The sequence below is a fragment of the Berghia stephanieae genome, chromosome 13, assembly GCF_034508935.2.
Source record: "Berghia stephanieae isolate SIO BIC M18660-M18661 chromosome 13, UCSD_Bste_1.3, whole genome shotgun sequence".
NCBI lineage: Eukaryota > Metazoa > Mollusca > Gastropoda > Nudibranchia > Aeolidiidae > Berghia > Berghia stephanieae.
In genome coordinates, this window is record NC_088372.1 from 28,878,964 (window position 1) to 28,893,963 (window position 15,000).

Below are 15,000 nucleotides of genomic sequence, written 5' to 3' on the forward strand. Positions count from 1 at the left end.
ATCCCCTGGACGGGACCCTTGCTGGAAGTCACAGTCATGCACTTACCGCTCATCTCATGAAAGGGGGAAAGGTATTTGCTGTGATGATTTGTGATGATCTATGTCTTTGGTTGATCACCAGTAAAATAACATATTTCGAATCTTTAAATGTTAGATGTCTATCTGTCCGAATAGTTTGGTTAGTCAAAATTGTTGGGAAGTACTTTGTTGCAAGCAAGTCTGTCTCTTGTCCAAATGGTAATTAGCAAATGTTCGTGTTCATTTAACGCTACAGAAGCCGAGAAAAACTTCAGTGCCATCAGCTTTATGACTCTAACGGACTAATTATTTTATATGTTAAAATGAACATCATCTTTGGCAAGTTTTTATTTTCTTAACTTCGACTTCATGTTTATCACTAGATATTATGTCTCTCTTCTAAAAGAATGGATAGTTTAGATCAAGCTGTCCCCAGAATGCTTCTTAGATTTAGATGCAGATTGTTTGACTTTTCCTCTACTGAAATAATATCTATCCATTCCCAAAACTTTATGACCAGCTTGTACAGCAAACTTGTTTCATTCAGATTACAATCTTGCTTTATTTCTTCTTTTCTCTTATCTATTATTGTCTATGTATGAAGACAAATCAATTATACAGATTTAATCGTTATATTCAGAATTGTGTGTTTGTGTGTTTACGTGTTGTGTATGTGTGTGTGTGTGTGTGTGTGTGTGTGTGTGTGTTTCTTATGTAGGGATGTCAAATTTGACCAATTCTGATTTTTTTGCTCGAGATTCAGGTGTTTTAAAGTTGAATATTAGCCAAAAATAAGAAATATAGGAATATTTTAATTAGAAATGAATATATATTCAAATTGTACCACACTGCATCAATTCTAAAATATCGTTAAGTGTTGATTTATATAAATAACTGACAATCATGTATTTTTTTTTTTTTTTTTCGATTTTTTCTTCTTCTCTAAAGTATACAGACTTTTTGTTTCCTACTTGAGTCTGATGTATAAAGATTCATTCTGAAATGATCTGAATGATACCTTCCTATCTTTTCCTGTCTGCCGACCTCTTTCTGTTTGTTTAAATATACTCTTTATTCATATATCCATCTTACTTAACTAAAGGACAAATAGATCAATAATCCCTTTTTTATTATTGTCAGTTTAGATAAGTCTGGTTCTTGTTACTGTTAAAAAATTGAACTATTAACATTGTGCAAATTTATCCATCTCATATTTACTCGTCTTTCTATATGTTTTGCTTCACAGTCCTCATCCAAAACAGCATCTGGCCCAATGGTATCAGAGACTTACACATCAGAGCCTAAGGTACGACGCGGACATCAACATCTTACAAACAACGGAGGCATCTCATCTTCGCCCAATATGAAGGGGAATAACTCTAACTTTGTTCCTATTCCAGAACTTGGCATTTTCACTCCTGATCAGCATGTTCTTCAGAATGGGACGTATGCCCAGCATTGTCATCAGAGGGATGTATCTTCTAACAATAGTAGCGGTAGTAACAACAACAACAGTCATAACAACTTCTCAAAAAGCAGTAATAATCGATGGTTTCCCAAGTCATCGAATCACAAACATTACTCAAAGACTGATTATAATCACAGCAAAAGTGGATTCAAAGCTGAAACAAAACATTTTTCTCCAAGACACAACTCCAAAAATACGCCTGTATCAAATATTTCAATGCAACCCAACCCTTCTGGCAGTATTGTCAGCGGAGAAGGAAACTCTTCTTTTGAGGAAAGTGTAAAGAGTGATGGATTTTATAATTATAATGGCTCCCATAATGCAAATTGTAGCATGTTAAAAAGGCTTGACTTTAATCCAATACGATTTCAACAACAACAGCAGTTGTTGCAAGAGAACGGTGTGTATCATAGTTGTATGGATATTTCAACTCTCCACAACAACAATAATGATAACAGTAACTTCAACACAATGAGCTCAACAAATTCTGACTTCTATTCCGTTAGATCTTCGATGACAGGGGGTGACTTTGACACATTGAGATCTGAAAACTCTGACATCATTGTCAATCGCGGGAATCTCAGTGAAAACAAGATATATAGTCATGGTAGTAGTAATAATGATACTAAGCAATTCGATGTTATCGGAAATGAAGAAACATACAAAGACCACGGGTTTCGATCAGCGAGAGAGCCGCCAACTGTAACTCCTAGGAAAAAGCCTCAAAAATCCATCTCTCCATCTTTAAATAAAATGGATCCTTCTTCACGATCTCATTCATTGGGTGATTTAACCTCTGGCCTGACAATTTCATTGGTCGGACAGAAAAAGGTTGACAGCATGATGACTGTATCTGAAATGGACAATAGAACAGGAGGCGAATCTTCGAGCTGTTATGTTGACAGTGAAAGATATCGAGGAGTTGTGAATTCAAATGGAAATGGAAATACGGGTATTAATAATAACAACAACAGAGTAAGTAATTGGAATTCATATGAGAAGGATCCCAGAGGTAAATACCCTGCTACTACTTCTCCAAGAAAGACACAATGTTCAAAAATAAATGGACTGAAAAATAACAAGGAAGATGATGGTGATTGTTTTGATGAAGTTGATGGGGAGTACAATTATTCCAAACATCAACCATTTTCTTACACTAAACCTGCAGGAAACGGAAGTGGCAATGGGAGTGGCTCTGCTTTACAACACATTCGTGACCGTCTTCAAAAAGCTGTACTTAATTCACAAAAAATATTTCAAGGTAGCAACTCAACTTCATTTTCCTCATCTTTATATAGAGCAAAGAATGCTGAAAATAAAAATACCAATAATGAACTGAGAAAAAGCAGTAGTGTGGACAGTGAGTTGACGGGAACCCACCGGTCATCTAACACCCAAAGGGAGAATTACTTAGAAACCCATTTTAGCCACCAAGTACAAACGGTTCCCAATGTTCAATCTCAGCCATCGGTACAGACTCATCATCATCATTATCATCATCAGTCTCATTCACATCAACAACAACAACAACAACAACAGCATCAACGACAACAACATCAACGACAGCTGTCCCCAATTCAACGACAAAACTCTGCCCCTGGAGCTACAACATCTGTTCCAGAAATACCAACCCCTAGGACAACAAGAGATACTCAACACAACAATTACCAAAACACATTGTCTGATCCGAATTTATATGATTCTAACCCTATTTCTCACTCTTCACCTTATACTCATCAACCTCCACAGATGTATAAAAATCTACCTCATGCACCACAGCTTCCTACATTGTCTTCAACATCAATCTCATCATCATCATATCAAATGTCTTCCTTTGCCAATTCCAACCTTCCACCTTCTTCATCTGTCACCAATTATACATCATCATCAGTTCCATCTACCTCACAATTCAGTCAACCTCCTACAGGAGATCAGTCGCCATCCAAATCAAAACGAAGCTTACCAGAGGTTCCATTGACCGAAACGTCAGAACGAATCAAACGCTTTACTGAAATCATGAAATCACGAGTGTCAAATCACAGCAGTGCTAGCACAAGCAGAAATGGTGGATATTCCGCAGATGGCAGCACGGGATCCCAAAACACGCCGACACGAATGTCATCAGTAGAAACAACTGGCTCAGAACACGCTTCTCGAAAATCCTCGGTGGAATTAACGAGAATGGGTGATTTTGAAACAATTTTAGAAACCTTGGCACCTTCTTCAAATGACCCCATGACATCATCTCGTGTTCAAGAGTTACAAAAAGAGCCTGGATATGATAGACAAAAAGACCAGCATTCATTTTATAATCATACAAAAAACAAGAGGGAGAATGTTGCAGATTCAAGACAAAGGCCAAATGACCATGAAAACAGATCTATGGCATCAACCCACGGACATGTACAAGGTCATTTACTACCCTCCGATGACCTTGTTTTAATCCCTGGAGATCATAGCAGTGACTCCGCCCACACCAGCGGAACAAGTACCAGTTACAACGGTAGCACTCTGGATTCTGGGTACACCACAAATAATGATGGGGAGAATGATTCTTTCCACAACAACAACAACAACAATAATAATAATAATAATAATAATAATAATAATAATAATACTAACAAGAACAATAATAGTAAACACCAGTCCCATCACCTTGCCCATCATCAGCAATTTTCTCATCAGCAACCCATTCACAAACATGAACAAAATCAACTAGCTTTGCCTCAGGATAGGTATTCTCAATGTCATGATACTAATAATATGTCCAGTAAAAAGAAAGCTCCGCCTCCACCTCCACCTCCAAAAAATTCATCAAATCTCATCAATTCCCACCGGTTTGGAAGTGTCCAGAATATCAGTTCTTCACAGGTACATGGTTACCCCAAGGAAAAAACGTGGCAGGAACCAAATCCCGAACAGCCACATCCTATGCAAAACTCCTATCCCAACGGTGAGAGCTTGTACGGTGCATTACGAAAAGTAGAAGGGACTTCATATTTCAACAACCCTAATAACCCGCAACAACAAACTATTACGCCCAGGGATATTCCATCTTCAACCAATCAAACTCATGGAAATAGAAATATTCCTAACATGCCTTATCAAGGTGAAGGTCGACTTCATTCAACTAATGAGCGATTTGAAAGAGACCATTTTAATAGACTTAGCTTTGATAACAAACCATCAACACGGAGAAGTTGGGATTATGCTGATCGCAATGGATATAAAGATGTAGAAAATGGACTTCAAAATACTCATAAACAAGATCACCGATATAGATCATCAGATGTCCTATATTCATCCCATTATAACAAAAATAATCCTCTATCTTTCTCCCAACATCTACCTCTCACAAACCAAAATTCTTACCCTGTGTCATTAAGTGATAATAATTTTAAAACAAACAACATTGATAGGGAACCAGGATTTCGAATTTCGACCAATGAGGAACTCCAACACCAGCGACAACAACAACAACAACAACAACAACAACAACAACAACATCAGCAATACCACCAACAACATCTACAGCCCATCTCCCAACACAATCCATCCCATCATCCTCATAACCACCATAACCAACAACAATATCACTCCTCGTCCAATGATTGGTCGAGACAAAACAAACCTCCAAGCCAATACCCAGCTTCCAGCAATCACGATGCAGTCACTGACCAACACATGAAGCAGCAACAAGGTATTGCACACTCTCACTCTTCCTCCTCCTCATCATCTACCACTAATTGGAAAGAGGAAGTTGGGGTCAAGCAAAGACCAGTCCCCGTTTCAAGATCCAACCGAAATGCTAGAGGTCGGACATTACCAGGAGGTTTTCGATTCAACGATTCTGAAAACCCAAATTTTGGACAACAGCTCCAATTTAATTTCGAACTCTCCCTGTATCACCTGACCCAAAGGTATGACCTCTCCCCTCTTTGCCTTGACCTTCCCAAAAATCTGACCTTGAAAGATATGATGGCCTTTAAGGAGTTCACAGTAGAAATTTCCCTGAATGAAACTCTTGGTATTCCCAGCAGCCCTCAAGGAAAAACTTCTCACATCGGAAGTCCTGGTTCAGCTTTTACGCCTGTGAAACATGAAACCCAAGTTCCAGGTCAGCCAGTTGTTTTGAAGGTCAAGGTCATCACTTTTTGTGAAATTTGGGAGGAGGTTCAGAAACACAGCATGCTGGGAAGAGTGTTGGAGGGTGACATTTTAATAGAGGTCAGTGAAAGAAAAATGTTTCTATCATTTTCATTAGCTTTGCCCCCTGTAATGTATTTGATGATTGATATTATTATTAAATGCTGAAAGACCTTCACATATGTTCATGTGATCACTATTGTGCGGCTATGTGGTCTCGTGGTATGATATAAATGGATAACATGCTTTTAGTAATCGTTTAAAGTTTAAATAACAAGCAATAATAATAATAATAATAATAATAATAATAATAATAATAATAATAATAATAATAATAATAATAATAATAATAATGATAAATAAATAACGATAACAAATAATAATGATGATGATGATGATGATGATGATGATGATGATGATGGTGATAAGGATGAGGAGGAGATTGTCATTATTATTATCATTGAATTCTCTACAGATAAATGGCTGGTTCTGTCTTGGTGCTGATGTCCCCTACGTGAAACGGATCATCGAGAACTGTCAAGGAGCCATCACTCTCACTGTGGCACGGCAAAAGGAGAAAGACGAAGTCAGGGTAGGTAATCAATGAAAAACAAACAAACATACTCCTTACTTAGATTATATGGTTGCCTCCCTTGTTGACCATAACGATAATTATTGTACAATGAGAATTTTATGTTTTTTACCTTTTTATTTATAGCCTTTTAAAAAAATGTTTCCAGATGGGCTCCTTTTGCATAATAAAGATTTAAATTAAAATTGGGAATTATTACTTTGAATGGATATCAATTTTAATATTTTTAAAAAATGCTAAACAGCTCTATATGTCATTTATACAAAACAGATCTTCCATATATCTATGTATCCTTTGCTTTTTGTTTGCAAGAGAATGAGTCTTATATTACATTTATGTAGTTCAAACCTCATGACATTAGCTTTCTAAATATCTGAAAAAAGTGTGTACTCTACCTCGTAGCCCAATTCCAAATTGGCTTTAACAGTTATGATGTCACTTCCCTCTTAATGACGCATAGTAACTTAGTAACTGGTTCTAAACTATCAGAACAGTGGTGCACGCTTATGAAATACTTCCCACGATGAGGATACACCTTATCCAGAGGAGAAAAACATTATAAATCTGATCATCTTTTGACTTTTATACATTCTGATCACATGACATGTGAAACAGTTCTAGCCAACATGAAGAATAAAAAGTACCTATTTTCTTTGTTTAAAACCAAGTTGCTCGTTGCTGGGCTGACATGACATCAGACTATTGAATCCTATTGGGTGACAAATAACGAATCACGTGACTGTCAGTTCATGTTGGACTGTCTTGAAGGCTGGATGCGTCTTGTTTTATCGAATTAATTAGTATGTACATTTATTGTGTTTTTTCATTATTTTAATTGGATTTTTTTCATACACCATTGGATTTGTTTTATACTATTTCCCGTCGTTTTGTATTTATAAGTTATATTGACTATGCGATAGTGTTTCTTTATGAATTAAAAAGTTTTAAGATTACTCATCACTTACTTCCAATTAATAATGGATCTAATATTGTTATGGCATAGGTAAGGGACCTTCTACCCTTGCTAGGGAGAAAATTTTAACAGTCCCCTTAACATATCCTGAGGGAGTGTCGACAAATACAAACAATTTAAATTCTCCTGCAAGAGGGAACAAGAGGGATAAAATTGGAGATTTAATAAGGATTTTATTTGGACAGTGGTGGCAAAACAATTAGTGAGTATTGACATTTTCACATTTTGGGCCATAACACTTTAAAACTTCATTTGTAACCCAATTCGGAATTGGGGTAGCTAGGTACGAGGTAGAATTCGAAAATTAAACAAACTTACCTGTGATATTTAATTGGAACTCTGACGAGTTCAAATCCGAACAGGGAACAAATGCCCACCCATTCTTAAATATTACTTAATCCAATGGTGTTTGATTCGTGTAGTTATGTATCCTATCCCATTACATTACATTTTTTCCGTTTGTCTGTTCTGACGCACGTTTAAGTCTGACTATTGCGTTATTCTTCATTTGTTCCCCTGTCAGAATTGGACCAACAATTATTGTTCCAATTAAACATCACAGCCAGTCCAGATAGGCTGATTTTTTTGGATGGCTTTTTTTTCAGCTATTTTTGAATTAAATGGTACAGTATGTTATGATATGTTCATTTTATTTCATTTTTATCACTTTTATTGCAGTATAAGGGCCAGACACCGGCTGAGAGAATTAAGGGGTTAGAAATGCAGATTGCACGGCTTGATGACCTCATTCTAGTCCGGGATGAAAAGATAAAGGATTTGCAATCAGGAGTGACCACTAATGCAGGGATCAATCCTGGGTCTTCATCATCCTCAACAACGAAGCAAGTTTTGACAATGGTGAATGGCGAACTGCCTTGTGAAGGAATGAAGATAGGGGAAGATGAATATGTAGTGTGAAGGATAATGCGTGTGTGTAATTGTTTGCGCGCGCGCGAGAGAGAGAGAGAGAGAGAGAGAGAGAGAGAGAGAGAGAGAGAGAGAGAGTGACAGAGAGATAGAAAGAGAGTGCAAATCAGTCAATTTATAGAAAAGATCACGCATATCATTATTATTCATCCTGTTTCGTCATGTATTTAAAATTTATTTTTCGAACACAAACTCCCCTTTCAACCCATACAGGGCAATCTAAAATCTTCACTATGAAGTATTTTACTTGAAAGGGCAAATGCAGCAATCACATAACCTTTAAGAGGCTGGCCATCACATTGTGTTTAGGATTTATAATCATAAACTAGATCCAGACACTTTTATTTTATATTAGAAAAAAAACTGTAAAAACGGTTAGCGGGGTAGAATCAAACGTACACTTACACTGATTTAATTAGTATAAACATATGTTTTTTCTTTCGGGGCGGGGGTTAGAGGGGGGGGGGGGGGCAGTGAAATTTGGTCAAAACCAGATCACTTCTGACTTGGGATCTTTTCAACACTTTTCATGATTTTCATCATTCATACTGACGCTACCCTATATAGGTATAAGAAAGTCTCTAGATCACATCCACACTGAATTAAAAATAAAAAAAAATTAACTCAGCAATTATTGTGTGCTTTTGTAAATTTATACTATTACTTATGTATAGAGGGGATGAATTTGACGTTTTGTTCTGTACCTAAGTATATTGCCACACTCTGTATGACTTAATTACTTACTTATCCGAACCAGCGACCACCTGAGCTCTAGCTAGCCCTTCTGTCTTGTGCCATGATGTAGAAGTTACAATTACAACGTCGTTTGTAGTTGTTTCAGGTGACTATACATTGTGTTCTGGTGCTTGAAGAGAGGGAGAGCAGTGACCTCTTGACCTAGCGCCTCAACGAAACAATCTGCAGTTGCATCCAGAGGATCCATTTTCTCAACGTTCCTTCTTTCTGACACTTTTAGTTCTGACTCGAAAAGGTTTACCTCAAATATAAATCAAGTGAGATGACCCCAAACTTTCTCAACGTTCCTTCTTTCTGACACTTTTAGTTCTGGCTAGAAAAGGTTTACCTCAAATATAGATCGAGTGAGACGACCCCAAACTTGTCAAAATTTGTTTGAAATCAGAGATTTATTTGAAACTTTCGGTTTGAGACTTTATTCCAAGGCAGAGGAGGTCCTCATGGTTAGGCAGAGGTGTCACTTTTGATATGTATTCTACCCTCCTATATCTTTGTACATAGGAGGGAAGCAGTCAAATGTATAATACCCTTCTTTTATTTGAGAGATAATATTTTTTCCGTTGTAAATCACTATTAGGTACAATTTTATTTTTATTAGTTTTTTATATACATTGTATGTACTTTGTAATCATTCGAGTGTATTCTTCATAGCTGGATCTGATTATTGTGCCTGGATGGGACATTGATGGATTGCTCGTGGTTCCTTTATAGCTCCCTATTTGAACCAGTCCCCCTTTGTCTGACTTTTTCTTTGATACTTTTAACTTCCGATCTACAACCTTCTCCTCTTCCTTTTTGCTGACGCTGAAATGACATAAAAGGGTCGCTAACACTGTAAATCCCATAAAGAAAAAAACAAAACATCAACAAAACAAAACAAGATAGAAGTCGTCTTTTTCGAAAGATATTTTAAATTTGATGTAGACTTAAAAAAAAAAAGCCAAAATGAAAAAAAGTGAAATGCTTTGATACAGTAATCAGCATTGAGTGTGAGCAATGTTAAAGGACAGATCATAGTGTTGAATGTATTTCCTTCATTATATGATATCTAGTATTAATACTTATTTAGGATTATAAATAATAATAGTATATATAAACTATATGAAATAGTTATACCTACTCCGATATGCAATGATTTATACATATTTTATTTTACCCAAATATATGCAAAAGTATATAATTTCATATATTATTTTGTACATTGAGTGACTTAACGTATTGCTACTACATTGAAGTTTTATATGTTATATAGATTATATTATTATATTGTTATTTGATATAATTATATATTTCCTGTAACCATGAAATAAACATTTATGTACTGTTCTGATAAAGATAACACGAGTCATTTTTGTTCTTTTTTTTTCTTTTTTTTGTTTTTGTTTTTTTTTTTTGTATACTCTTGAGTTTCTCTTTAAACGGAAATGTAGTTGGTGGGAAATTTTTCTGATGGTTGGGGGTACGATGGCTATTTTTATGGCCGGTGGACTCTTTATATATCTACAGTTTCACAGCCTTGTATCTACCCTCCCCACCCCACGAATGAGACCGTTCGATTTCACCTAGGCCATTTTCTGAGTATTTTGTTTAGAACAGATAGATTGATTTAATTAATTAATTTTTTTTCGTTGGTGTGTTGGAATCATCTCTCCATTACACAGTACTTGCTTGATTCCAGCACGCTCTCATTCTGACCAGTCAGTCTTTGACTCAATTTTCTCCATCTTGTTCATTCCGACATAGTACAGTACTCGCTGGATACCAGCACGCCGAATTCCAACATGCGCTGCAATGTGACACGGTGGAGCTAGGTGACCAAATGTATTGTTTACCTCACATGAGCATCGGATTTCTACATGCTTCTCCCAAAAGCGTACTAGAATCCAGCAAGTACCGTAAATTCAATCATTATTAGGTTATTTGCTATGTTTCTTATGCAGACTATTTGAATGTGTATCGTTTTTTAGCGTAGATCCTGTGGCAGTTGGTAGCAGTTCGGGACCTCTTGATGGTTTCAGTTTATTCATGAATCCATTGAAATTGCCCTAGGTGGACAGAAATGTCAAACTTGCTGTGTTTTCTATACTCCTATATATCTGCTTTCCTCTTATATGCTGCCTTCTGTCTTTTTTTTTGGAATGAGAATACTTGGTGGGTTTTGACCTGGCCCTGGCCGGGGTTCTTACCGGAGAGGGAAACTGAAATGTATATTATTTATTTTTAGATACGATATCCCCCCCCCCCCCCCCCCCCCCTGTAAACTCTCTCGCTCTGTTATAGTGTGCAGGTGTATATGTATGTATGTACATATATATGTATGTTTGTATATATATATATTTAATTTTTAAAATATAATAATAATAATAATAATAATATAATAATAATAAATAATAATAATAATAATAATAATAATAATAATAATAATAATAATAATAATAATAATAGTAATAATGATAGTAATAGTAATATGCAAGAATACGACAAAATTGTCAACGTCTGCAATTCTGAGCAATAAAACATGGATGATTACACACTATGACGACCTGAATATGAACCAAGAAGATACTTGACCTACGTGTCTGACAGTTTTATTTCCTCGCACCAGAAACTTCTTTAACTCTTTATTTACCGATCATTTTCAGTATTTCCCAAAATGGCAGGCTTACCCACCAGAAAAATTGAATTTTAAAACTCAAACAAGCTCTCTACAAAACATTTTTTATTACTAATTAAATAAGCACCATTCTTCAAAGTTTGTGATGTAGATAAAAAAATAAATCTGAATAAGAAAAATGTATATTGTGTCGTAACAAATGTGACGATTTTGCTACACTGCCGTTGTTTTTAAAAACACAGTAGGCTATATGCAATGTTAACTCACTCAATCCTAGAGACTTTTGCTACTTCTCAAAATTGGAGAGAAAAAAATTATTTAAAAATGAGCATGTACATAGATAGTTTTATTCAATTATAATTAACATGCAAAAACTTTAAAAAAAACATTAGCTTTGATTTTACGCCTATAATTTGTCTCAGAAAAATGTAATAAATAGGCATGGGGTAAAAGTAACCTGGGCAAACTACGGATATAGTCGGTGTTAGGGTTGAGTGAGTTAACCAAATAGCACATACTGTGTTTTTTAATAAAACGGCAGTGCAGGTGGTAAGGAGTGGGTTAAGAGTACTCTCAGTAGCCAGGTATTGCCTCGCACTGTTCGTCTAACTCCGCAGTTCATTCATTATGATCTATAACTCTCAAAGTCTCATACTCGTATATCCATTCATTGACCAGCACTGCAAAGCCCCGCTCGGAAATAGAGCAGTAAAGTTAGGTGCCCCAAACGTAAACAAAGGTCGAGAAGCACGTGGCAAACCACATGTTCCTGTCTTGACAGCTCACGTTCCAATGTAAATAATAGAAAAAAAAATAACCTTTAAAATTTGGCTGTTAGGTGGCAAAAGAAACACATATTCATAAATACTCGATCATGCATCAAATAATGTCTAGATATGGATATTTTATGGAACAAAAGGTAGAATTTTCTAAAATTTATCAAAAGTTTACAGTCTATCTATTTTTAGACCAGAGCAAATTATTGCGCTGGTGTGAACAAAACGAGAATTATTCGGAGCCTGATTTTCATAATAATTTAGCCTTATATTATTTTATTTCTGCAACTGTTAGATTTTATGTAAACATATTTTCAATACTGAAAGTGTATTGCCTACAACTCAAACTACAAAATTGGGAGACCTATATTGTGCGTAAATTATTCCGGTCCCTAACGGAAATCACTAGCAACTTGTTATTGTTTACGTTTGGGGCACCTAACTTTACTGCTCTATAAACACGTATTTAAAATTTCGGCGTGAAAAAAAATCGTCCTTCGAGTATCGATCAATTAAAATAACTCTCATCTTTTCAAAAACTCTCAAACCTTGGCGCGAAGTCTCAGGTTTGAGATTTAAATTTTTTTTTAAAGATGAAGGTCATTTTAATCGATCAATATTTGAAGGATGAGTTTTCTGGCCAAAATTTTTAAAATGTGTTGTTTTTTTTTTATCTAATGAATACGGCAGAACAGTTTCGTGCAGCGACCAAATTCCTTATTGTATTTTTGGTCTGATAAACCTAACTTCATATGATTTTAATCGATTGAAATGACACTCAGCTTAGAAAATATTCTTGAACTCGAGACTTGTTTGAAAAGAAAAGAAGAAATTAATAATGGTATTTTCAGCGCCACTGGGCCAATGGAGCCGGAGTTTATCCGTGAAACGAACAATAGCAATTGCCTAATACTCTTTGTATAGGACGCTAATGTATCGCAAATAGTTTTCGCCAGATCTATCAGACCTAGCTACCCAACCACTGCTGATTGGACAAGGGGGTCAGAAAAAAAATATAATTCAACTTCCCCGGTATCGATGTCCATCCCTTTGCGTGTGAAACGAGCGCTCTATCAGCTGATCTATTGGGACCCCCTCCCCCCCCCCCCCCCCCCTTTATTGCTTGCAGGAGAAATATATCCAAAAGTGAAACGTGATAGGAGGGGAAACAATGACTGTCGATGTTGGTAAATTATCGCTATCCCTGAGGAAAAAAAAAACAAAAACAAACTTGAGCTTTTATATAGCGCAATATCCACGAAACGTGCTCAAAGCGCTTTACAAGGGGTCCCTGGCCAACAGCAACACGTAACATGTAGGACGAGACGACGCCCATAAGGCGATATTACAATTTTTTTCCGACAGAGACAACGCTGTTAACTGCCAGGTACTCATTTTCACCTGAATACGGTGATAAAATGTGAGTAAAGAGTCATTTCCAAAGACTCAACTATGCGCTGCGCGAGGCTCGAACTCGGGATCTTCCGATCCGAAAGCGAGTTGTCATACCACAATAAAAAAAATAAAAAAATAAAATTCCCTTTATTCATCCCTAAGGGGAAATTTGTCTTTAGGGTCTATTCCAATGAAAGACTGGAATAACCCAGGCGTCAGCCGCAAAGTGAGCTAGGGCTAGGTGACTTGCTCAAGGCCACACAACGCAGCGGCGGGTGATCGAACTCGTTACCTTTTGGGTACGAAGCAAAGACCGCACAAGACCACATAGTCGCACAAAGACAGAGATGGAAATAGAGAGGAGGGGGAGAGGTGGGAGACGGAGAATTAAAGAAGGTGACAACAGCGACAGAAGACAAAATGATGTCTTTGGAATTGGATTGTCAACTGCTCTGGTCACCCACTAGTGTGATTGATTGATTGGTTAATTGATTGATTGATTGATTGGTTAATAGATTTATTGATTTGATACAGTTATGGAACGAGTCGTTTTATAATATTACATTTCACCTAACCGTCAACACCGGAATACTGACCACATTGTGCTAGTGTAAATGATATCTATGAGACAGGAGATAGAGAGAAAGAAAGAGAGAGAGAGAGAGAGAGAGAGAGAGAGAGAGAGAGAGAGAGAGAGAGAGAGAGAGAGAGGGATTGAGAGAGAGAGAGAGAGAGAGAGAGAGAGAGAGAGATTACGTCAATCTCACCCTCACCCCAATAATGGAAGTCAACATTAAGGGCAAATGTCAACATTTTGGTAATGTCCGCTAATTACTCGAACATTCCCTCACTTACAGCTTGGCCCGGTCTTTTTAATGCAAATCGGCTGTTAGAATCTTTTGTGCCGTTATTAGGACAAGCACCATCAAATGTTAGAATGTAAAACAGTGTTTCTAAGACTATCATCTTATTGACCCTTCATTAATTAGCAACTGATCGGGGAACAGATTGATTTTGAATCATTTCTTGCATTCACTCGGCTTATGAATTGTTGGTTAAAAGAGTTGAGTTCTTCGAAAAGGCTCTTTATTTGCATTTTTTCACCACACCCAGTTCTAAATGAGCACTTGATCATGTAAAAATTTATCTCTGTCGATATGAAGTATATCCCTGGCGTCTAATCTCGTCCTACATTTTATTTGCTGAATGTTTCAGCACATTAGGGGTGGTTATTGTGATAATGTAAAAATCACGTTTTCAATCATATCTATAACATATTATTATTTCTTCTACTACTACTACTACTACTACTACTACTACTACTACTACTACTAC

At 36.5% G+C, this 15,000-nt stretch overlaps 1 protein-coding gene across 5 annotated transcripts in view; it reads left to right on the forward strand.

Annotated features, from left to right (window-relative positions):
- LOC144958744 (uncharacterized) overlaps nucleotides 1-9,835 on the forward strand; it is a 184,815-nt gene extending 174,980 nt beyond the window's left edge. For all 5 annotated transcript variants that reach the window (XM_078890914.1, XM_078890915.1, XM_078890916.1 and 2 more), the window contains 4 exons: nucleotides 1-71; nucleotides 1,265-5,713; nucleotides 6,108-6,224; nucleotides 7,876-9,835. The exon at nucleotides 1-71 is cut by the window's left edge and continues 58 nt beyond it. In XM_078890914.1, the coding sequence (XP_078747040.1) occupies nucleotides 1-71; nucleotides 1,265-5,713; nucleotides 6,108-6,224; nucleotides 7,876-8,115 (4,877 nt within the window). In that variant the 3' untranslated portion in view covers nucleotides 8,116-9,835. The remainder of the gene's footprint in view (nucleotides 72-1,264; nucleotides 5,714-6,107; nucleotides 6,225-7,875) is intronic.
- The last annotated feature ends 5,165 nt before the right edge of the window (nucleotides 9,836-15,000 follow it).